Source organism: Peromyscus leucopus, chromosome 7, assembly GCF_004664715.2.
Source record: "Peromyscus leucopus breed LL Stock chromosome 7, UCI_PerLeu_2.1, whole genome shotgun sequence".
In the NCBI taxonomy this organism is placed as follows: domain Eukaryota; kingdom Metazoa; phylum Chordata; class Mammalia; order Rodentia; family Cricetidae; genus Peromyscus; species Peromyscus leucopus.
Window position 1 is genome coordinate 97,685,591 of NC_051069.1, and position 23,920 is coordinate 97,709,510.

General features: G+C 45.4%; 1 protein-coding gene across 3 annotated transcripts; it reads left to right on the forward strand.

The window, feature by feature from the left end:
* The first annotated feature begins 333 nt into the window (after positions 1-333).
* Ip6k2 (inositol hexakisphosphate kinase 2) lies at positions 334-23,401 on the forward strand. Of its 3 annotated transcripts, XM_037207931.1 has the most exons (7): positions 363-470; positions 13,127-13,459; positions 15,187-15,255; positions 15,347-15,569; positions 16,338-16,513; positions 21,484-21,659; positions 22,626-23,401. In XM_037207931.1, the coding sequence occupies exons 2-7, from the start codon at positions 13,258-13,260 to the stop codon at positions 23,124-23,126; spliced, it is 1,347 nt and encodes a 448-aa protein (XP_037063826.1). In that variant the 5' UTR covers positions 363-470; positions 13,127-13,257; the 3' UTR covers positions 23,127-23,401. The 3 variants fall into 3 exon arrangements, with proteins under 3 accessions (XP_028742770.1, XP_037063826.1, XP_028742769.1); XM_028886936.2 differs by lacking the exon at positions 15,187-15,255; XM_028886937.2 differs by lacking the exons at positions 15,187-15,255; positions 15,347-15,569; positions 16,338-16,513; positions 21,484-21,659; positions 22,626-23,401 and adding an exon at positions 14,292-14,820 and having other exon boundaries at positions 334-470.
* Positions 23,402-23,920: the final 519 nt, after the last annotated feature.

Consider the following 23,920-nt stretch of genomic DNA (forward strand, 5'->3'; position numbering starts at 1 on the left):
GCATCTGCTCGGGTGACCAGCTTTGCAGTTTGTCCCAGAATGAATACCGATTGGCCTTGACATTCCTGTATCCTAGGAAGCTTCCCAGTGCAGGGCGAACCAGGACTGCCTGTTCATCTCTCCGTATCCTAGGCATCCTGCAATCGACCCATTGGCACACAGCCCAGCAGGTCCTTCAACTCCGCCACCGACCGATTGGCTGTCCTCCTCACCAGGACAACGCTCCGCCCCCTGCCTTCACTCCCCTCCCCTCCCCCCCGCCCATCCCGGAAGCCCCCGAAGCGAATCCTGGCGCCCTAGCAACAGAGTCCTTCGGGCCGCCCAGTCCGCTTGCGCGGCTTCGGGGGCGAGCCAATCGTGAGGGGCGCCGGGAGCGAGGCTCGGGGGGCGGGGCTGAGCGCCGCCGCAGCCATTTTGGTGGAAGAGAAACAATAGGACGGAAGCGTCGCGGGACTGGGCTGTGGCCGCAGGTAACGCCCGCCCCACCGGCCCGTGGCCCGGCCGCCCCGGGGCTTTAGGGAGGTTGTCGGTGCTGCTAGCGGACGGGCTTCCTGGTCACCCGGGGGCTTTGCAGATTATTTGGAGGAGGGCTCTCTGGCTGTCGTGGTGGAGCCCTCTCCCTCTCTTGCGGAGTAGAATGGCCCCTGCCTGCGGGGGGCGCCGTGTCTTCAGGCCCGGGGGAGACCAGGGCCCCTCGGGAGGAGGGCAGAGTCCTCCCGGGCCTTGCAGACGGTCTGCTGGGGTCGGGGGGTCGGGGGCGACGACAGCGCCCGTCTCTGTCGGTGAAGCGGCCTCCCCGGGCCTTCCGGTGGGCAGGGTCTCGTGTTTCTCGGTCCCCCGGCCACGACCCCCCAGGTCACTGCGATGGGGTCTCCGTGTGTGGATGCGGGTTCAGTCCCGATCTCAGGTACTGCTACCTGGGCCCGCGGACGTGCAGCCATCTTGGGTACTGAACGTCAGCCAGTCATCTCGCCTTCGATGGGGGGCGGGGAGATCTGCGCGTCCATCCTTACTGTCTTTTTTTTTTTAAACATTAAACCGGATCAGAAGATGCCTTTTTTAATACTGATGTGTCTACCGCCAGTGGGATAGTTATTTCTTTCACATTTGGTAACAAGACTGCAGCTGTCTTCCGCGTCCTTCTTAATGACTTGTTTCATTTGCGGGTTTTAATCTCCCTCAAATATCAAGAAAGCTGTTACTAGCAGAGGAATGAGTGAAAAATGTAGGAACTAGTGAAATCTAGTGATCTTACATGCCAAAGGAAATAGAGCTAGTCATCGCTTGTAAATAAACATTTCGTTAGCAAAATGTACATGGAGAGCAAGAACAAGATAATTTCGAGTAGTTTTGAGAAAAAGCACTGAAGGGGTCTAGAGGAAGTGGGAGGAGGACCAGAGGGGCCAGGGAGTGAGTAGGATCAAAATACATCGTATACGTGTTTGACAATGTCAAAGAATAAATATGTATCAAAATTAAAATACTCCAAAGGAAAAAAATACTGCAAGTTTTGAAACATATTAAAAATGTTGCAGACTAGAGGACCTTGTTTACAGCAGTTTTGTTGAGTATTTAAAATGTTTGCTGTATTTGCATTTTTCCCCGGGATGACATTTTAAGGAAGATGCTTATTTACTAAGTTGTTGCCATGGAGAGTGTATAATTGCAGGGGTTTGTTGTTTTAATTTCAGCCGCTGTCACAGATAGAAATATAAAATGAATACTTATATTTGACGTGAACAGACCATTTGATTGTCCCTTAATTTTTTTTTTTTTTTTGAGATCAAGTTGATTGAACTGTTGACTTTGACAGGTTTACCTGCATTCTGTAAAATTCAAGTGCATAAGTAGGATTAGACCTGTTCTTATAATTGTAGAAACCACTTTCTCATATGTAATAGACTTCTTTTGTGCTTTGGAGTTTGCTAGGAGACAGGTTTTGGTCTATACAACCAAGTATCTGAACATTGGAATGTGCCAGGGGATGTAATTCTGACTGATGAAACTTAGTCTCCTTTACAGGGAGGGTCAAGGACTTCTATGAGGCCTAGAGATGTCACTGGTATCTAGGCAACAAGGATGGGCTGGAGCCTTCCTAGGGCCAGCTTGTTAAGGTGAAAATTTTCCATTGTTGGCTCATAAAGAGGATGCACTGGGGAAGAATTTTCCCTTTAAGGGAAGAGTTGTTTTGTTTTTTTGTTGGTTTGAGATAGGGTCTCTTTATGTATACCTGGCTGTCCTGGAACTCACTCTGTAGATCAGGCTGGTCTTGAACTCATAGATCTGCCTGCCCCTGCCTTTTGTGTGCCAGGATTAGAGGCATTTGCCCCCACCTCGGGCAAGGGAAATTAATTTGTCATGGGATGATTATCTTACAAATTGGCCATATTTTTTATGGTAGAAAATAATCAGAAAATTACTTTAGTATGATTACATTTTGAAGCATATTTTTATTTTTAAAATTATATTTTGTCTTTTTGTGTAGTAAAAATAACAAGTAGTGTGTGTTATGAAGTATATCATGTTGGTAAGTAAATGTCCTTTTCCCAAAAAATTGAATTGAGAATTCATTAAAAAGTTTGAAGAGATAATCATTTGCAGAGATAATGTGTATGGGCTTTAATCTGTCATTCATCACCAGCTTCCAACAGTCAACTGATTTCAGCTAATTGTGGCTCACACCTGCCCTCCTGTCACTGGGAGGCTGAGGCAGTAGGTTGCCACAAGTTCCAAGACTAAACTACTCAGGCCTACTTTGAGAGACCAGTCTCAAAAACCAAAACCAAAAACTACTCCAAACCAAAACTCGGTAACTGATCCTTACGTGTTGTATCCACACACCTCTTGCTGTCTCAGATTGCATTTTATTTACTTAACTATTCATTTATTTGGTTTTTAAGAAGGCCTCGCTGGGCGTTGGTGGCGCACGCCTTTAATCCCAGCACTCAGGAGGCAGAGCCAGGCGGATCTCTGTGAGTTCGAGGCCAGCCTGGTCTACAGAGTGAATTCCAGGAAAGGTGCAAAGCTACACAGTGAAACCCTGTCTCGAAAAACCAAAAAAATTAAAATAAAATAAAATAAAATAAAGCCTCACATAATAACCTAGGTTGGCCTAGAACTGATGGCAATTCTCCTGCCTTAACCTCTAGATGCTTAATCAGATGCTGAGGGTATACCCATGAGCCACTACAGTCAGTTTGCCTTATTTCTTCTGTGTGTAGCCTGTCCTGGAACTCACTCTGTAGACCAGGCTGGCCTCGAGCTCAGAGATTTGCCTAACCTCTGCCTCACAAGTACTGAGATTACAACTATGAGCCTGGCTTTTTTTTTTTTTTTTTTTTTTTTTTTTTTTTAAATTTGGGTGTTTGGGTGTTTTGTCTGCATGTGTGTGCACCAGACGAGGGCATGAGATCTCATGGGACTACAGTTGTAGACTGTTGTAAGCTGCTGTGTGGATGCTGGGCATTGAACTCAGAACCTCGGAAGAGCAGCCGATGTGCTTACCACTAAACCACCTCTCCAGCCCCTTGCCTTTCTCTTGAAGAAAGGAGGAAAAGTAGAAGAAAGCTGGATTTTGAAGGGTGCATATCCAGAAATGTTTTTGTTGTTTCTTGTTTTGCTGTGATACCTTAGCCCCCAGAAATGTTATTTTGCTTATGCATATATATTGTTTTGTTTTGTTTTTCGAGACAGGGTTTCTCCGTGTAGCTTTGTGCCTTTCCCGAATCTCGCTCTTTAGACCAGGCTGGCCTCAAACTCACAAAGATCGCCTGCCTCTGCCTCCCAAGTGCTGGGATTAAAGGCGCTTATACATATTTTAGTGCATATCTCTGAAGACAAAAAGTGATGGATATGAGTGAATCCCAACACTCAAAAAGCTGACACAGGAGGATTACAAATTCTAGGACAGTCTGTGCTACAATGTCTCAAAACAGGGTGGGGGGGAGGGCTAGCCATGTAATCTACAGTACCATTACTCTGCTTAAAAAACTTGTAATTCTTTATTTTTTAAAGTTCTAAAATTCATATACCCATCTGACGTTTTTAGTAGTTGATATGTTTAAATCAGGATTCAAGATCTGCTCATAGCATTCTGATGAGGTGCCCCCCCCCCAACAGGGTTTCTCTATATAGCCATGGCTGTCATAGAACTTGCTCTAGACCAGGCTGGCCTCAAACTCACAGAGATCTGCCTGCCTCTGCCTCCGAGTGCTGGGATCACCACTGCCCTGGTGACTGAGGTGGCTCTTAGTCGATTCAGTTTATGTGTGCTTGTTCTGTTTTTCTTGTGATTTGTTTATTGAAGCAGCTGTGGTAGAATTTCTGGCATTTGTTGATCATTCCTTGTGATTGAGACCTTCCAGCTGTGGTGAGTAGCTGGATTTAAAGTCGCTCTTATTAATCCTCTCTGTGAAGAAATTGGGAAAGAACCACCAAGGTGCATTGAGAAATGAACTCTGGCTAGCAGTGTTGCAGACCTGCAATCCCAGAGAGAACTGGAAGTTCAAGCACAGCCTAGGCAGTATCGGGAGACCTCCATCTTTAAGAACTTCAAAATACATTATTATTTTGTATGTGCATGGTGTGTGTGTGTGTGTGTGTGTGTGTGTGTGTGTGTGTGTGAGAGTGAGGGAGGAAGGACTTAGGGAGGTTAGAGGACAGCTATCTGGAATTGGTTCTCTTCCTCTCCATTTATGTGGCTTTCAAGGGTCAAATTCACCTTGCCAGTCTTGTGCAGCGATCACCTTCCCCTGAACCATCTCACCAGCCCCTGAGTATTGTTCTTTTTCCCACCACTATGAAACTTAGTTAAGGCTGAGATGGTAAGAGAGGATTCTGTATCCAAAATCTAGTTTCTAGGTCAGAACAGGTAGTAAGATGTGAACTGCAATAGAAAAAGCCCTACCTTGTTATTAAATGCTCGTCAAATGTAACTACTCCAGAGTGATGAGCATCTATGGAAACTTTCTCAAAGAACATAAAATGCTAACAGCTGCAGTTGCTGTCACCATGACTGTGCTGGACTCTCTGAAGTGCATGCTCCGGTCCTGTTTTCCATTCTGTTTCTGTCAAGTGTCTTCTCCTAATCATCTTGCTCTGGGCTGATGAATGTCAGGCTTCAGATGTCTTGAATCTTTGTGTCTGGGAGATTGCACTCCAGTGTCTGCTGTCTAAGTTCCTGTGGGTAGTTGAAATCAGCCAGGGGTTCTTCTACCTGTTTTCTTCTTTCCATTTTAAGAATGGTTCCAGGGCCTGGTGCATGCCAGACAAGTGTGCTGACCCTGAGCTACATGTCTATCTCCCCCCCCCCCACCTCCTTTTTTGAACAGACTCGGGAAATTGCCCTGACTGGTCTTAAACTTGCTCTGTATCCTGGGTAGTCCTTGATCTTGCCAACCTCCTGCCTCAGCCTCCCAAAGGAGCTGGGATGACATGGTTGTGCCATCAGGACCATCTTTTTCAGTCTGCTCTCTGTCATGGAAGGTTTACAAAATTTCCTGCTCACTTTGGGTTCTTTTTTTTTCTTCTTCTTCTTCTTCGAGACAGGGTTTCTCTGTGTAGTTTTGCGCCTTTCCTGGAACTCACTTTATAGCCCAGGGTGTCCTTGAATTCACAGAGATCCACCTGGCTCTGCCTCCCGAGTGCTAGAATTAAAGGCGTGCACTACCACTGCCCGGCTCACTTTGGGTTCTTTTTTAATACTTAGAATAGAAATTCACAATTGATCAAGTGAAAGAAAATATTTAGTGTTTATGTATCTATTAATCTTACCACTCATTTAAAAATGATCTAAAGCCAGATTTGCTGATAACAGTCCCATAATCTCAGCACTTGGGAGGCTGAGGTGGGAGGATTGCCTTGAGTTCAGGGCCAGCCTGTGTTATATAACAAGAATCTGTCTCAGAGACAAAGGGACAAAGAAAGGAAGAAAAGAAATTGCTGAATAAAGCTTGTGTTTTAATGGAATAAAATGTGTTACGGACCAGAAAGCAGAACCCTGGCATCTTCATTTCATGGACAGGAATGTATGCAGTTGGTTCCAGGCTGGATTTCACAGGGCAGGCTTTATGAGCGAACTCTCCCTTTCCACTGCTGACCCTATGGTACTTAGGCCTTAGCTTTCTGGGCCATTTCACTCTATCTTAGATCCCTCCATTTGTACTAGCCCAGAGTACCAGTCCTTGTCTTGAGCTTTGTATTGCTCTTCTAGCTGGGGCTGCTTTGGGGTCAATAGCCTTTCCAAACTCCAGCTGCACACACAAAAACGTGATGCCCCATGGGCTACAGGCACTTGTCTCGGCTCCATTGGGAAATGCAAAACTATTTCATCACCCTTCCCTGCTTCTTTTATGAGAGTAATATAGACTGTTTTACAAGTATAAAATGAACATCAGCTAACAATGTTTTCCCTAACTCTCCTTCCTACTCACATTTTAAGTTTTAATTTTTTATTTTATTTTTCAAAGTAAGTTGCTAGAGACAATAGTTTTCTTTTTTAAGATTTATTTATTTATTTATTTATTTATTATGTCTACAGTGTTCTGCCTACATGCATGCTTACAGGCCAGAAGAGGGCACCAGATCTCATTACAGATGGTTGTGAGCCACCACGTGGTTGCTGGGAATTGAACTCAGGACCTCTGGAAGAACAGCCAGTGCTCTTAACCTCTGAGCCATCTCTCCAGCCCAACAATAGTTTTCTAACATAGGTGAACAAAGAACTTTTGTTTTTTTGTTTTTTTTTTTTTTTTTTTTTTTTGGTTTTTCGAGACAGGGTTTCTCTGTGTAGCTTTGCGCCTTTCCTGGAGCTCACTTGGTAGCCCAGGCTGGCCTCGAACTCACAGAGATCCGCCTGCCTCTGCCTCCCGAGTGCTGGGATTAAAGGCGTGCGCCACCACGCCCGGCTTGTTTTTGTTTTTTTGAAACAGGGTCTCACTGTGTCACCATGGCTGGCCTAGAGCTTGCTGTGAGACCAGGCAGGATGAACTTAGAAAGATCTGCCTGCCATGCACCACCACACCCAGCATTTATTTTTTGAGATAGAATCTAACTTAAGAGATTGTTAGTCGGCCTTTTGAGTGCCAGGACTACAGGAGTGTGCCCCTGCACTGCCCACCACCTAAATCCTTCTCTACCCCGGCCTTGCATCTTACTCAGATGGTTTTGCTAAGACTGCAGCTCTGTTCGCCTTAGATTCATCTAATTATAGGCCCGCCAGTCTCCACTCTGGTGCCCATTTGTTTAGATGCACCTTTACACAGATGTACATGCAGGCAAAAAATGAATGTGCATGAAATAAAAATAAATTTTTTTAAAAGTGTGCACCACCACTGCTTGGCTCTTAATATTATTTATTTAGTTTTGGTTTTTTGAGACAAGATTTCTCTGTAACAGTTCTGGCTGTCCTGGAACTTGCTTTGTAGATCGGTCTGACCTTGAACTCACAGAAGTCCGCCTGCCTCTGCCTCCTGAGTGCTGGGATTAAAGGCGTATGACCACACTGCCTAGCTATTTTTTATTTATTAAGGGCTTATTTTCTTTTTGTGTATTTGTGTCAGGGAAGAGAAAATAAAGCAGGGTGTGTGTCAGTGAGTGTGGCTGAGACAGTGTGGCACTTTAAATAGAGTGGCTCAGGAACCTTAGATCACTTGATCCCACTTTGAGACCAGCATGGGCAGCATAGTAGGACTATGCTCACTCACATTCTCTCTCTCAAGTCTCAGATAAGACCGTGGAAATAGTGACTAGGAGAATCAAAATGTATGACCCTTGCATAATGAGTTGAAAGCTGGATGTTGTGGCATGTATTTCTGATCCTGGCTAAGGTACTCTGGAGGATTGTGAGTTCCGAGCTAGCCTGGGCAAATTCTTGACAAACACACCGATCTGAAGAAGAGAAAGGAGAGCAGGTGAAATGGCTCAGTGGTAAAGGCACTTGCTGCCAGTCCTGCCAACCTGAGCTCAGTACCTGGAGCTCAGCACTTAGTGGAAGGAAAAGACTGACTCCCAAAAGTGTCCTCTGACCTCCACACACACCCTGTACTGTGCCCACATGCACGTAATGAATGAATAGATGAATTAGTCAATCAATGGAATTTTAAAAAAAATGTTAAGGAAAATGATTGAGGCTCAGAGATAGGTCCAGCCTGAACTACAAGGCTGTCTGAAAAAGAGAAAAAGAAGGGAGGGAACAATTAAGGAAGGAAGAAAAGAAAAGAGATTGAACCAGGCATTATCCACATGACCGTAATCCTAGTACTTGGGAGTCTGGGGTTGAGTTCAAAACCAGGCTGGGCTATGTAGTTAGGCTGTCTCAAACAAAAATAGAAATAGAGAGAAAAACTGGGAAGATGACTTAATTTTGACCAAGATAGTAACCAGGCTGCCCTTGGTGTATGACTGGAGATGCTCAGAGTGGGCAGTTTTTTTGTTTTTTTTTTCTTTTTTCTTTTTTTGGTTTTTCGAGACATGGTTTCTCTGTGTAGCTTTGCGCCTTTCCTGGAGCTCACTTGGTAGCCCAGGCTGGGCCTCGAACTCACAGAGATCCGCCTGCCTCTGCCTCCCAAGTGCTGGGATTAAAGGCGTGCGCCACCAACGCCCGGCCTGGAGTGGGCAGTTTTAAGGCCATGATTTGATGAGTTCTTGGCATATTTATCCCAGTCACATACTCTTCAAGCCACAGTGTAAAACACTATCAACCCTAAAAGTCTATGGGGCCTCAGTCCACCCTGCCCTCCTCTTTGGCCTGTTGTGACTCCTCATCTGCTTTGTACTCCAGCACTGTAGGAGTTTCAGTGACGGCCCTGCTTGTGAGATGTGCTGAGCGGATGTTTAGTGTTGCCCTCAGGGCCCAAGGTGGAGATTTGAGTGGAAAGGGTTGTTTTGTACAATGAGGCTGTGGTTCCTTACACAGTCCCTGGTGACTCCCTGACCCTGGGGCTTTTCTTGAGGCCCAGTAAGTGGCTCCTGTGGATCCCATTTGTTGCCTCATTAGGTGACTTCTGGCCTAGTGAGCTAAGAGCCGGGGGCTTTAGTCACTGGTGTTTAGCTTGCAGCCCTAGGGAAGAAAACAAACAAAAACCATTAAGAAGGGTAAGGCACTGGCTCCTTGGATCCTTACACTGACAGTTAATTGATCTTGGGGCAGCTGTGGGGAGCATTGTATAGCCTGTTCTAGGATGGGTCATATTCTGCTTTTACTTGCTGTAGTTTCATGGACAGCTGTGAGCCAATGTGAAAAGCTAAACCAGCTGCTAAGTCTGAAGCCAGGGTTTTGTTTTGTAGGTCTTGGTCTCTAGATTGCAAGAGCTTCACAGCAACCATTGCTAATCCGGGGCTCCTGAAAAACCTTAGTCTTTGGAGGTTTATAAATTACTGACAGCTGGCCACAGTGGCACATGTCTGTAATCACACAGCATTTCAGAGTCAGGCAGGAATATTGCTGAAAGCTTTAGGTTATATAGCAAAACTCTCCTTTATTAGGAAAAAAAAATTATTAACATCCTACTCAAACTGCACGTGGAGCAGAGAGAGGTGTTTGGGGCTTTTCTTCTGAGGGCTCTAGGGAGAAAGTTGATGGGCTTTGTAATGCTGGGGGGGGGGGGGGGAGTATAAGGGTACTTAAAACAGAAGCACCTTTCTACTACTTCTAAATGTGAGACCTGGTGCACAATGTCGTCATTCTTAAATTCATGTTGGAAAGTTAATCGGAGCAGAAGAATTGCAGAACAATTACGTTGAATGTTTTACCCCCCCCAAAAAAAAAAAAAAAGCTACTCATTACTGTTCTCTTGTTTGGTTACAACTGGAGAAACAGAGGTCTACTCAAAGCCTCATTTTACAGATCAGAGAATGATCCCCACAGGAAGAAGGGAACCAAGGATTAGAGTCTCTCCCCACGCCATTGAGTACTACCATCTAATCAGTTTTCAAGTTCTTCCTCACAGTTGGGAGTTTTCTGTCATCAGACTTGGCTCAGGCAAGATTGAGCCTTATTTTTCCTACCTCTACCCAAGGTGATGATTCTCCTGGGAGCATCGCTGTGTATGAACTTCAAGGTGAATCCAGGCATGGTGGCACACGCCTTTAAACCCAGCATTTGGGAAGCAGAGGCACTCGGGTCTCTGTGAGTTCAAAGCCAGCCTGGTCTATAGAGCGAGTTTCAGGACAGCCAGAGCTATACAGTGAGAAGCTGTCTCAAAAAACAAAACAAAACAAAAAAAAGTTAGATGAGAAGTGAGTGTGGCAAAGTGGCTTAGACCTAGGAGGAAGTAGAGAGTCTTTTCAGTCTCTGTCCACACCATAGACCACACTGCACAGAGATGCTGTGGAACCATTTTAAATTTTTCATTGGAGGGGTAGATGAGAGAAATCTGAAAAGATAGTCGTCTTCTTAGTTAAATGTATTTAAGAAGAAGTATGCTGTGTGTGTGTGTGTGTGTGTGTGTGTGTGTGTGTGTAAAACGCACTCATGCCACACATGTCTGCATATGTGTTTGTATCAGTGCATATGTGTGTCCAGGTGCAGGTCAGTCTCCAGGTGTTATTCCTCAGGAATTGTCCACATTGGTTTTTCAAGGCAGGGCCTCTGGTCCTAGAACACATTGATAAGGCTAGGCTGTCTGGCCAATGAGCCCAAGAATCATCCTTGTCTTAGTTTCCCCAGCACTGGCATTACAAGCATGACTCACCATGACCATTGTTTTTGTAGGTTGTGGATTCTGAGGAATTGTACTCAAGTGCTCAGCTTGACTAAATTACTACTCAAGTCCTTTTAGGGGGGCTTTAAAAACTATTATTAGTGTGTGTGATGCATATTTGTATGGGCACAGATGTGGAGTTCATCTGTGGAGTATGTTCTCTCCTCCCACCATTAGATGGCTACTTGAGACAAACTCGGGTCATTAGACTTGTGTGTTGGGCTTCTGCAGCCAGTGTTGAGCCATCTCTCTTTGAAAAAAATGGTTTCAAGGGACTTGAAACTCTGTTTGGTTCAGACTGGTCTTGAATGTGTGGCAGTCCTTCTGCTCCAGCCTCCCAACTTGTGGGGCCTGCCTGCTGCCTAGCATTGCTCTCAGAGCAAAGGTAGTTTTGTATCTTCACAAAGACTTTGGATTTTGTTTCCAAGGCCTGGGCATTGGGGAGCGTGTTGTACTCTGTTTAATAAGTATGGTCCTGCCCCACGTGGTACTGGCAGGCTGACTATGAGTCATTAGCTTTCCTTCGGTGTTGCTTTCTCAGGAAGTCTTTTAGAGATGGGTGGTAGAGGCAGGTAGATGTCTGAGTTCAAGGCCAATCTGGCCTACAGAGCGAGTTTCAGGACAGCCAGGGCTACACACAGAGAAACCTTGCCCCCCCCCCAAATAAACAGAACTTGAGTGCTGAGGCATAGCAGAGCCCCATCTTTTGAAAAGACACTGCTGGAATGCTAGAATGAATGCATTCTCTTTCTCTGAGCCTCTAACAGCTTGCCTCGTGGGGAAGAGAACAGGGGCATAGATTAGATAGCCTTCCTTGCTGTAGCAAGCTCAAATTGTGTCAGAGAATTGTGCATTCCTATAGTCCCATTGCCTGTGTGATTTTGGGACTTTTCTCAGGATATATGTCCTCCTGAGGGGCCTGTGGTGGTGATAAGAAAGAAGGTAATGTCAGGTGAGAGAGCAGGACCCTTGGGTCTCTGTTTACATGTAGGAAAGCTTATGGATTTATCTTTGTTGAGTCCACAGGTAGGCTCTCTCTGAAAGGAAGAAATGAACACCAGCAAACAACAGAAAAGAGAAAACATCGACACCAACTTAACCTCTCCAGAAAGATGATACTCATGTAGAAATATAAATTTTGCATGAGAGCACTCTCATGAGACAAGCTAATGTCCTCTGTGAATAGTAGAAATACAGGTACTGGCAGGAGTACCTGAGACCTTAGGTCCCAGAGGCAGTTGTGTTGGAACATCTACCAGTAGCAATCTAGGCTTCTCTGGGAGCTGTGGCTCTCTGTCTGGACACTAGCTCAGATGTTTCCTAACCTCCCCACATTGATTTGTAAGAGGGTAGTGTCTGTCTCACAGACAGTATGGCGAGGGCCAAGTGAGAAGTCCACTAGCAAGCCTGCATCACAGTAGTTGTCTTAACCGTGGTGAAGACAGTGTGCACACCTACAGCAGGCCCTCCTCTTCACCCCCATTTCCTGAGGAGTCCTGGAAACAAGTTCTCTACCAGTAAGGGCCCCAGCAGTCACTGAAAGGTGGTGGAGTGGAGCCAGGGGAGGATGCCTGCACCTGTAAGTTACAGGTGGGAAACAGAACCAGCTTGACCCGCCCTCAAACGGTGTGTGCCTGCTGATAGGATCCCGTTTGGAGGCTGTGGGTGCCCAATCAGATCTGAGGACCAGGCTGTGTGTGGATGGGAGACCCAACTGCTCCAGGAGTTTAAAGGTGTGCCTCAGCTTTTGGTGATCAGGATAGAACTGATAAAAATAGTTGGTGACCTAGAACACTGTGTATCTTTTTAAATGGAGTTAGCCAGCTTCAATCAGTTGTTTTTAGATACAGACGTTAATCATTAAAGCGGGTTCAGAGCTCCATTGCTAATAAGGTTAATGGGGCTTGGCTTTGGCTTTTGGCAAGGGGCAATGTTTGTGGACACCTTGAAGGAATAGATCTTATTAAACAATGCGCAAGTTGGTTTTCCCTGTATTTAAATCCATTTTATAAAAATATAATTAGCAGAGTAACTTAGGCACTACTTACCTTTAAGTGTGACAACCTTAATTAGAAAATGGTAAGGTTTTATCTGAATACTCCGTTGGAAATTGTGCTTTTACGCCATCGTGGCTTTGTGTTTTGCCTGCTGTGGTGATTTTCTAAGGCTGTGGTGGCCAGGTTTGGCGGTTTAGGGGCCCCTGGAGCCCAGTCTTTGATTGTCAGTATCTGCCCCGCCCCTACTCTCCCTCCCCCTCCAATGTTTGTCTCTTCTGGAAAGAGGCGGGGCAGGGGTAGGCAGTGTGGGCGGAGCCCTGTGTGAGCGCAGGCTGTTTGTCTTCCTGCTGAGAAAGCCAAGGACTGACTGTAAGGCGGTTCCCAGGCTACTTGCAAACCTCATGTCATCATTGTGTTTGCTTCCGCCAGAGTGTCCTGGCCTGTACAAAACTGCGAGCAGAGAGCAAACAGACCGACGTAAGGACAGACAGTAAACGGAGGACGCGCTGGCCGCTGGACCCCGCTGCCTCCCCTTTCTCCCTGCTGCCTGTGTCCGGAGGATGAGCCCAGCCTTCAGGACCATGGACGTGGAGCCCCGTACCAAGGGCGTCCTGCTGGAGCCCTTTGTCCACCAGGTTGGGGGGCACTCGTGCGTTCTCCGATTCAACGAGACAACCCTGTGCAAGCCTCTGGTTCCGAGGGAGCATCAGTTCTACGAGACCCTCCCAGCTGAGATGCGCAAATTCACTCCCCAGTACAAAGGTGAGCCCCCAGCTGCCGGAGGGGTCGCCAGGCTGGTGAGATGCAAGGGACTGTGGCAGTGGAAGGCCCCGGCAGCAGTCCTGAGCCCGCCCTCCCTCCCTCCCTCCCATTTACCCTTTGTTTCCCTTCTCCTCCTCTTCCTGGCCCTCAGCCCAGCACCTCACACCCTCAGTTTTCAAGCCCTGGTAAGATTGCTCAATTGTTTTGTTTTCTGGATTTGCTTTGAGTTTATTTTTGGTGGAAGTATAGTTGTTTTTTATGTTCAGGTGTCTCTTGCTCAAGGTAACCGATAATCCCCATGTGGGGACAGTTCGAAGACTTTAGGAGGATTTTACCCAGAGTTCTTGCTGCCTGCTTTTTGTCCTCCAGGAAACCAGAAGCCCTGGTGATTAGGTAGGCTGGGAGCAGGGTTGAGTCAGATGGAATGCAGGAGTGGGAGGATTGTGCTGATTAGCTCAAGTCCTTTGCTATTACGGAATGTCCCCAGAATTGCTGTGTGAAAGCAGCCCTTTGATTCACATGTAGTGACTTTTTCCTCTCTTTTTATACTGATACACTTCAAGGGAACGTCAACCACCAGCATGGTGTGGTCTTTCCTGGGGAGGAGGGGGAACTTTTGTAAATCAGAAGAGAACTTATTAAGAAATTAATTTTAAATGTGTATTACCAGGTATAAAAAAGGCTAGAACAACTTAGATTCTCTTGGGACAATTAAAACATTGTTCTTTAAAGACAGGACAGACTGGGTTAATTCTCTCTACTTGGAAATGCATGTGGTGGGACTGGGGGAGTTGGGGACCCTCACTTGGTCCTTTTCTGTTATTTTTTCCAGGACAAAGCCAAAGTTCCCTTGTTAGCGGGCCACCCCTGCCCCGTTTTTATCCCTTTGGTCCTTCCTTATGCCCACAGGGAAGTGTGGTCCCCTGATACCCCCCTCCCGCTCCTCTGCGCCCAGAGCTGGGGCCACCTCAGAAGTGTCATCTCTCTCTGAGCACGCATTTCCCTGCAGCAAGCAAGCGGGCGGGCAGCAAGGACTGAGCAGATTGAGTGATCGTGGGGCAGAGAGGCCTAGGAGGTGTTGAGCCAGTCGGCTGTAAGGCGCTCGTCGGCACCGTGAAATGCTCCCACCTGGCAGCCTTCCTCAGAGACTGTCTAATTACACATGGCAGGTCCTAGAGACTCAAAGGGGAGAGCTGCTTTCAAGGCTACCATGTGTCTGTGTTCCCGCCCCTCATCTGCTGGTGTTCATTTTGTTCTTTTGTGACAGAGAATACAAAAACCAATAAAAGCATAACTAAGAAGGGCAAAGGCTTGGCTCGCCCACCCATGTAGGGTGCTAGAGAAGCCTTGGCCAGGGCGTCTGTGCTGTGTGGTTTGTTTGCTGCTTTCCTTTGCTTTGCTTACCCAGTCTTCCCCACCCTTCGGTGCGTCCACCTGAAGGCACACCTGTGTTCCCTGCACTCAGGCTCTGCTTTAAAGCGAGCCTCCAGGCTGTCGGAGTTTCTGTTTAGGGATAAAAATTCTCATAAGATACATAGAGCAATGTTTTTGTGTCTCTCTGAGGATTAGAAGAGTTACATAAAAATTAATAAACATTTTCAATGATGGAAAAATGTGTCTTGTAATTCTTTGGCCCTGCCTTCCCTTGTTGAGTGCATTAGAGAGGAAGTCTCTCGGCCATGTTTGCTCCCTAATTGCTTGTCTTGTATGGTGTCACTTTTTTCTAGCTGTTTTGATATTTGTTAGGTTTGCAGATGAGTTTGGGGCCTCTGGCAACATAGAGACTAAGGAACAGGGTAAGAAACAAAACAATGTTACAATCCTGTTATCTAGAATGCTCTTTTCTGTGGAAATAAAAGTCCCTTCTGCTCCTCGCCCCGCTTTCAGGTGTGGTGTCGGTGCGCTTTGAAGAAGATGAAGACAGGAACTTGTGTTTAGTAGCATATCCATTAAAGGGGGACCATGGAACTGTGGACATTGTAGACAACTCAGACTGTGAACCCAAAAGTAAGCTGCTAAGATGGACAAACAAAAAACATCATGTCCTAGAAACAGAAAAGAGTCCCAAGGATTGGGTGCGCCAGCACCGGAAAGAGGAAAAGATAAAGAGGTGGGTAAAAACTGAGTGCGAGTGTTGGGGCTTGGTTAGAGTCTGGTGCCTTGAAGTCAAGAACTCCTAGTGAACCTGTCGGGGACTTGCCGCTGGTTCCACATGTCTGCTGTCTCTGATTGGCTCTGGGTTAGATCATGCCATTTTGCATAAACAGCTGAAGTGGCAGCTATTAAAGAGATTGACTCATTCCTTCCCAATTGCTTTGTGCCTGGCTACAGGCAGACTGGAGCCATTGCTTCACCCCAGGCTTTGCTAAAGGTGGGGGCTAAAATGATCAGTTAGTCTCTGTAAAAGGGAGGACCCATGTGGGCAGGACCTTATAAGTCTCACAGGTTGGCAGAACTTATAAAAGTATAAAATAAAAATGTGAAGGATGTGTAATGTGGTTAAGTAGATTAGCTGATTCCAATACAGTTTCTCTTTCCCCAGTCTCTGGAATCAGGAGACCCTGTGCACCAGAGGCCAGGAGTCATGTAGCCTGGAGAGGGAGAATGAAGACTGCCTGCCTCATAAGTTGGGGAGAAAAGGCCATGTTATATCTTGCTATAGAAAATAGTGGTGGGCTGCTCCCTTTTAAAATTTGTAATCAACTTTCTACAAGTAGCTACATGATAAAATGCATCAATTTAAATACTTAATGAGTATGAGTAGACTATATTGTAATGACATCAAATAAATGTCCATCACTCTCTAGAAAGCTGCTTCATTATTCATATTTAATTTTGATAATACATTATGATTTATTAAGTTCTTATTTCTTTATAGTCATAAATTAGAAGAAGAATTTGAGTGGCTAAAGAAATCTGAAGTCTTATACTACAGTGTAGAAAAAAAGGGAAATATAAGTTCCCAGCTTAAACACTACAACCCTTGGAGCATGAAATGTCATCAACAACAGTTACAGAGAATGAAGGAGAACGCAAAGCATCGAAACCAGTACAGTATCCTTTGTCATAAGGCTTTTCTGCCATGGAAGGAGGGCCAACGAGGTAGCTTGGGGAGTTGATTGGTTTATGTTAGCAGGGTCTCTGTAGAGCCCAGCTGGACTAGAAGACTCTTCTGATCACTGGGATTACTGGTGTCTGCCACTACACCTGCCTGAAGTGTTCTCTTTTGGGGTGGTGTGTGGGTGTGTGTGCTCTCGAACATGTACCACAGCATACGTGGGGTCAGGTGACAACTTGCAGGAGTCATTTCTCTCCTTCCACAGAGCCATCGAACCGGCCTAGTTTGGTTTTGTATTAGGATAGCTAATTTCCACTATTAGAGTTGTGTCTAATCACACAAACCCTGTGTGATAACTGGGTAACTGTCTACTCCCTTACGAATAGAACCCGGTCTCAGGGTTCAGTAAGGGAGAACAACGGGTCTCTGAGAGTCTCATGAAGAAGCTGTCTTGTTTAGCCTAGGTGGCCAAGAGTGTGGCCCTGTCTTCAGACTCCTGCAGAATGTCTCACCGATTTTAACCTGCACCAGCTGAGGGGAATGATGGGGGACTAGTATTTGAATCTGGTTTACCACTCTGTCATACAAAGCTGTGCACAAGGACAGTACCAGGATCCTTTATGTCTTTCCATTAATCTGTCATTCACTGGCCTTAGATTTTTTGTTTGTTTTTTTGCAGTTCTGGGAATCCAACCAAGCGTTGGATTTGGCCAAGGTTGGGGACACACACAGTGTGTCTAGAGGTCGGAGAACAATTTGCAGGAGTCTGTTCCCTCCCTCATATGGGTCACCCACTGAACCACCTCACTGCTCACTCCCAGGTCTCTTTGTTTTCGTTTTGTTTTGTTGTTTTTTTTTTTTTTTTTTTAAGATTTATTTATTTATTATGTATACAGCATGTATGACCAGAAGAGGGCACCAGACCTTATTACAGGTAGTTGTAAGCCACCATGTGGTTGCTGGGGATTGAACTCAGGACCTCTGGAAGAGCAGTCAGTGCTCTTAACTTCTGAGCCATCTCTTCAGGCCCTTGTTTCGTTGTTCTTAATCTTATGGATTGAAATTCCCGAGAATTTTTTTAACCTTTAAAAATTGAATCCCTAAGTACTTGTTGCTCAGAATTGGACGATAATCTGTTTGAGTCAGTGTCCTGTCATAACTATCTGCATATACCCAGGGCCCCACAACTGACATTTTTTTAATTATTTTATTTTTTGAGGTTATTATTCCATCATTTCCCCTTCCCTTTCCTCCCTCCAAACCCTCTCATATGCTCCTCCTTACTTCTCTTTCAAGTTCATGGCCTGGTTTTTCATTAATTGTTGTTACATGCATATACATATATATAACGTACTCAGTCTATTTATGTGTATGTTTTCAGGGCTGACCATTTAGTATTGGACAACCAATTGGTGTGCTCTTCCCTGGGGAAGACTTTCTCCCACTCTCAGCTTTCTCTTGTCCACTTTAACATGTCCACGGGTGTTGTCCTGTTGAGCTCACGTTTGTCAGTCATGTTGGTGAGACTTTATGGGTGTGGCTTCTCATGTTCCTGGGAGACAATCTCACACCGAACTCCCTGATCCTCAGGCTCTTAAGTTCTTCCTCATCTACAGTGTTCCCGGAGACCAAGGGGCAGGAGTTGTTTGTAAATGTGTCCAAGGACTGGGCTCCACAACTCTGCATTTTGATAGGTTGTAGTTTTCAACGAGAAGCTTCCTGGGTGAGTAAGGGCTACAGTTACCAGACCAGGCCCTGGAGAAGGTGTCAACTGACTTCTTTTTTCTTTTTAGGTACCAGGCCTTGTGCAAGCTAAACAAACCTCCTTACCACTGAGTTAATTTAGGTCACCTATCCTTGTTTAGACAGTTTTGTTTTTTTTCCCTGATTTTGATTCTGAAACAAGTCTGAGATACATCATTTAATCTGTTTATATCTTATCATGTATCCATAAAAGGAAAAAATTCTTTAGCATGAGGACCAGTTTGATTCCTAGTATCCGTGTAACAACAGCTGGACACAGCTGTGATCCCAGCAGTGGGAGGGAGAAACAGGAGGGTTCCTGGAGCTCGTTAACCAGCCACTCTAGCTGAGTCGTTAAAGTACCCTGTCTCAGACAGAAAAAATGTGGCAAGTGATTGAGGAGAACAACAGGGTCAGCTTCTGCTCTGCACATGTGCATGCAGGAACATCTGCACACACCCACAAAATATTTTTTCAAGATAATGATGTTTTGGGGTTGGGGATTTAGCTCAGTGGTAGAGCGCTTGCCTAGAAAGCACAAGGCCTTGGGTTCGATCATCAGCTCCAAAAAAAAAAAAAAAAAAAAAAAGATAAGGATGTTTTAAAACAATACCATTGTACTTCTCAAAAATAGACAGTAATTCTTATCTGTAAAATCCTATTTCACTGGATGTGGTAGCCCACACCTTTAATCCCAGCATTTGGGAGGCAGGGGCAGGTAGATCTCTGAGTTTGAGGCCAGCCTGGTCTACAGAGTTTGTTCCAGGACAGCCAGAGCTATACAGAAAAACTCTGTCTACAAAAAACAAACAAAAAAAAGAAAATATCTATTTCATGTTCTTATTTTCCAAATTGTCTCAGTAAATGTGTTTTTATTGTTGGTCTGTTTGAGGGAAGGTCCATATAAAGGTCATATGTAGCATTGGATTGAAGTGTTTGGCATTTTTAAAATATTACTCCCATTTTTTTTTTTTTTTCTTCTTGGGAGATTTCTTGTCAGAACAAATAAATAAGCATCAGCGCTAGGGATATGTCTCTGGTTTAGATAGGACTTGTTCTGCAAGCATGAAGATCAGGGTTTGAATCCGAATACCCACAGAAGATCTGAGCATGACAGCTTGGGTCCTGTAACCCCATTGATGTAGGACAGAGACAGGAAGACCTCTGGAACTTGCTGGTCAGCTGGTCTAGCCAGATGGTAAGCAGGTTCAGTGAAGAAACCTGTCTCAAAATAGAAGGTTTGGGAAGTGATAGAGCAAGGTACCAACATCTGGATTTCTTCTGTACTAATATATGCATGTGCACATTAGAAAGAACATGGAGTTTCCTGTGACCTGGATTTTACTTAGTACATCCCTTTGGTATCTTTTTCATATGACCCTCTCCTCTCTTTCCAGTAAGTTGATAATTGGATCTAAAGGCTTGATCAGATGCAGGTTCAGTTCTCCAGGGGCTACGAGCAAGAATCCTTGAGAAATGGCATTGTCCATGGTGCTTAGCTTTATTTCTCAGTCATCACTGTTTTAGGGTCACCTTTTTCATTAGGTGATTTCCTAATTTTGTTAGTCATTAGCTGGAATTTTACAAAGAATAATCCTGAGGTGCAGTTGGGAAGAGATTAAATGTTCATTTTGCTTTATTTATTAGATGTTTGGAATAATAAGTGGATCCTAATCCTCCAGAGGTGTCCATCATAGTGTGATTTTAGCATCATCTTGAATGTACGAGTTAACCATATTGGATGTATTTTCATCAGTTAAAGGATGTTTTAGGCTTTGTGGTACCAGGGATCAGACCCAGGGCCTTGTGAATTCTAGGCAAGCGCTTTCTCACTGAGCCAGATCTCCACACCCTACAGCTGTTATCTTGACTAATAACCTAAATGCCCAAGTTTTAATTGTTGTCTTCCTTTCTGATTTGGAAAAGATAGTCTAGGAGATGACCATGTATATTTCTTGTCCTGGGTGTTAGCTTAAACCTTTTTTTTGTTTGTTTTGAAACAGTTTCTCTATGTATCCCTGGCTGTCCTAGAACTCCAGAAGTGAGTAAAAGACTACATTGTGAATATTTCAGGTTTTGTAGGCCATACAATCTATTGTCACAACTCTGCCACTGTAGCAACATCCATAGATATTAGTATAAGTGAATTAGTGTGGCTATGTTCTATTAAACCTTGAAATTCATTGTAACCAAACCTCTTCTTTTAAAGATGTGTTTGTGTATGATATGTATACTTGTTTGTGTGTGAGGGTAAGCATATGCCGGGCACGCATATGAAGATTGGAGAATGTCCTCAGGTGTCCTCACTTATTTGAGGCAGTGCTCATTGGCACGTCTCTGTCTCTTCTCCAGGCTCTTCAGTCCTAGAACTTCAGGAAGTTGTTCTGTCATCACCCCACATCTCACCTTAAGAATGGTGGATTGTAGACATATGCAGCCAGATCCAGTTTTCACAGGGGTTCTGGGGGTCCACACATAGCTCATGAGAATTGCATGACAAACGAGCCTTGACCATCTTTTTCCCAGGTCATAACATGCTGTATATTTTGATATGATTTGATATTTTTGATAAAGTATTGTATTAAAAAATGTAAAACCTAGGGGTTGGGGTTGCCTAGCAAGTGCAAGGCCCTGGGTTCAGTCCTCAGCTCTGAGAAAAAAAAAACAAAACCTAGCCGGGTAGTGGTGGCACACACCTTTAATCCCAGCGCTTGGGAGAGTTCGAGGCCAGCCTGGTCTACAAAGCGAGTTCCAGGACAGCCAGGACTGTTACACAGGGAAACCCTGTCTTGGAAAAAAAGAAAAAGTAAAACCTGAGCTAGAAAGATGGCTCAGTGATTAAAAGCTCACAGACCACTAATTGAGTTCCCAGCATCCAACTCAGGTGGCTCATTACCACCTGTAACTCCCAGCTCTGGGAATCTGAGTTACCTTCTTGTGGTGTGTACTCACATGCACAGTCCAGTACAGGCACACAGCGATGCACAGACTTGGTATGTGTGTCTCTGGCTGGGGGCCCTAGGCCTGTGCTGAGTCTAGACACTGGCTATTGTTATTGATGGTCATCCCCTGGCAAGTCAAGGGTAGCCCTGAGATGTCTCCTCAGCTCTGAGCTCCCTGTGGAAGAGAGTATAGCTAATGAATGGAGTGTTCTTTGAGCTTAGGCATCTTTTGTCATTATGTGCAGACACTTCCTTCTGGGCTATTTTCCTTAACTACTCAGAATTTATCTTACTGGAGAACCTAACTTCCCGCTACGAGGTGCCTTGTGTCCTGGACCTCAAGATGGGCACACGCCAGCATGGCGATGATGCTTCAGAGGAGAAAGCAGCCAACCAGATCCGAAAGTGTCAGCAGAGCACATCTGCAGTCATTGGTGTGCGTGTGTGTGGCATGCAGGTGAGGAGAGTGCTCATACTAAACAAGGACTACTAGGGTATCCAGTGGCTGTCACTTCACTGTGGCATAGAACTCCAAAGAGTTCTCCTTTGGAGTCGGGCGGTGGTGGCCCATGCCTTTAATCCCAGCACTTGGGAGGCAGAGCCAGGCGGATCTCTGTGAATTCGAGGTCAGCCTGGACTACCAAGTGAGTTCCAGGAAAGGCGCAAAGCTACACAGAGAAACCTTGTCTCGGTAAAAACCAATAAATAAATAAATAAAAAAAAAAAAAAAAAAAAAAAAAAAAGTTTAAAAACCAATAAATAAATAAATAAATAAATAAATAGAGTTCTCCTTTGGAAATTTAAAACTCCTCCCACTCAGTTTTTCCTACTTTCCTTTAATAAATATACCTGATTTATTTAAAGTAACAACACGAGGCCAACCTGGGCTACCAAGTGAGATACGAGGCTGTGGGTTTGGTACCCAGTACCAAAAACAAAGCAGATTTGAGTGAACTTAAGATACAGCTCAATGGTAGAGTGTTTGCCTTGCACACACAAGGCCCTGGATTTGATCTCCAGCATACACACACACACATACGCACAGTTTTGGTGTTTTTTTTTTTTTTTTTTTAAATCCAGATTTGGTCTTACCTGAGTCTGTTGCTTTCTGGTTAAAAAAAGCATGTATGCCTACTTGAGCCCTCTGAGGCTAGTCTGGCTGGCTGAGTCTGTATGTATGTGTCCATATACTAGGATACAAAGTTAAGCCATCTCTGTTGATCTAGTTACAGAATGGGGCCTTGAATACAGTGACTGAACCTAGGTGATAGGGCGTATTCTGGGTGGGTGCTGAGCAAAAACAGGCCCTCCTGTGTGACTGATGCACTCAGGTACAAGATCTCATCAGTCATATCACCCTCATTCACTCAGTGTCGAAGTCTTGAAATGCCGTTTGACCCTGACTTGCTGATCTCTCCCACAGGTGTACCAGGCAGGCACTGGGCAGCTCATGTTCATGAACAAGTACCATGGGCGGAAGCTTTCGGTGCAGGGCTTCAAGGAGGCACTTTTCCAGTTCTTCCACAATGGGCGGTACCTTCGCCGTGAGCTCCTGGGCCCTGTTCTCAAGAAGCTAACTGAGCTCAAGGCTGTGTTGGAACGACAGGAATCCTACCGCTTCTATTCAAGTTCCCTACTGGTCATTTATGATGGTAAAGAGTGGCCAGAAGTGACCCTGGACTCAGATGCTGAGGACTTGGAAGACCTTTCTGAAGAGTCAGCTGACGAGTCTGCCGGTGCCTATGCCTACAAACCCATTGGTGCCAGCTCAGTTGATGTGCGCATGATCGACTTTGCACACACCACCTGCAGGCTGTATGGCGAGGACAGTGTGGTACATGAGGGCCAGGATGCTGGCTATATCTTTGGGCTCCAGAGCCTGATAGACATTGTCACGGAGATAAGTGAGGAGAGCGGGGAGTGAGCTTGTTAGCTATTCTAGTACCTGAGAGACTCTCTGTGTCCCCCCACAGCTGTGCTGTCGGGGGGAGGCCAGTATGGCCAGGTGGTGGCCTCTGCAGCCTGGAGCTGATAGATGGTGGCCTCTGTGACCCCCCCCCCAGCCTGAGCCAGCCCCAGCCTTGCTCAGAGTCTTTTATTTATTTTAACTATTTCTTCAACATTCCACATTTGATGATGCAGATACCTCTTTCTTCCCTGAGTGTAAATGTTCTAATACAGACCTTTTTGTTTATTGTATACAGCTGTCATTCTTTCTAAGCATGCGTACTCCCTCCTCATCAGCAGAAGCCTCTGTGTGGTGTGACCTCCCAGTCCCTGTACCCACTCTGTAGATTGCATTGAAGCTTCACAATGGCTTGGCTTTGTCTAGCCAAGTGTCCCAGTTTAGCACCTGTCAATCACCAAAACCAGTTATACTTACTTAACCAGGTCACTGGTTTATGCTGGCTGGGTCTCTACCACCTTACACAAAAGTACAATTGGCCCCACACAGGCGCTTCAATACTTGGGTCCTTGATTTCTGTGCTGGCAGCAAGTAATTAATTGGCTGGACATAGTAATCTGAGATACCCTGGACCCCATGTTGGGGTCTCAAGTAGCCACTGGTCTCTGGTCTGTTGGTAGCCATGAGCCCAGGTGGAGGACATGTAGTTTTGGACAGGGTGGTTTTGGCTCCAACACCTGCCACTGCTCCTCCTCAACAGCCCCATAGTCATTCCAGTCTTGTCTTCACAAAGACTTGCCAGTACTGCCCCC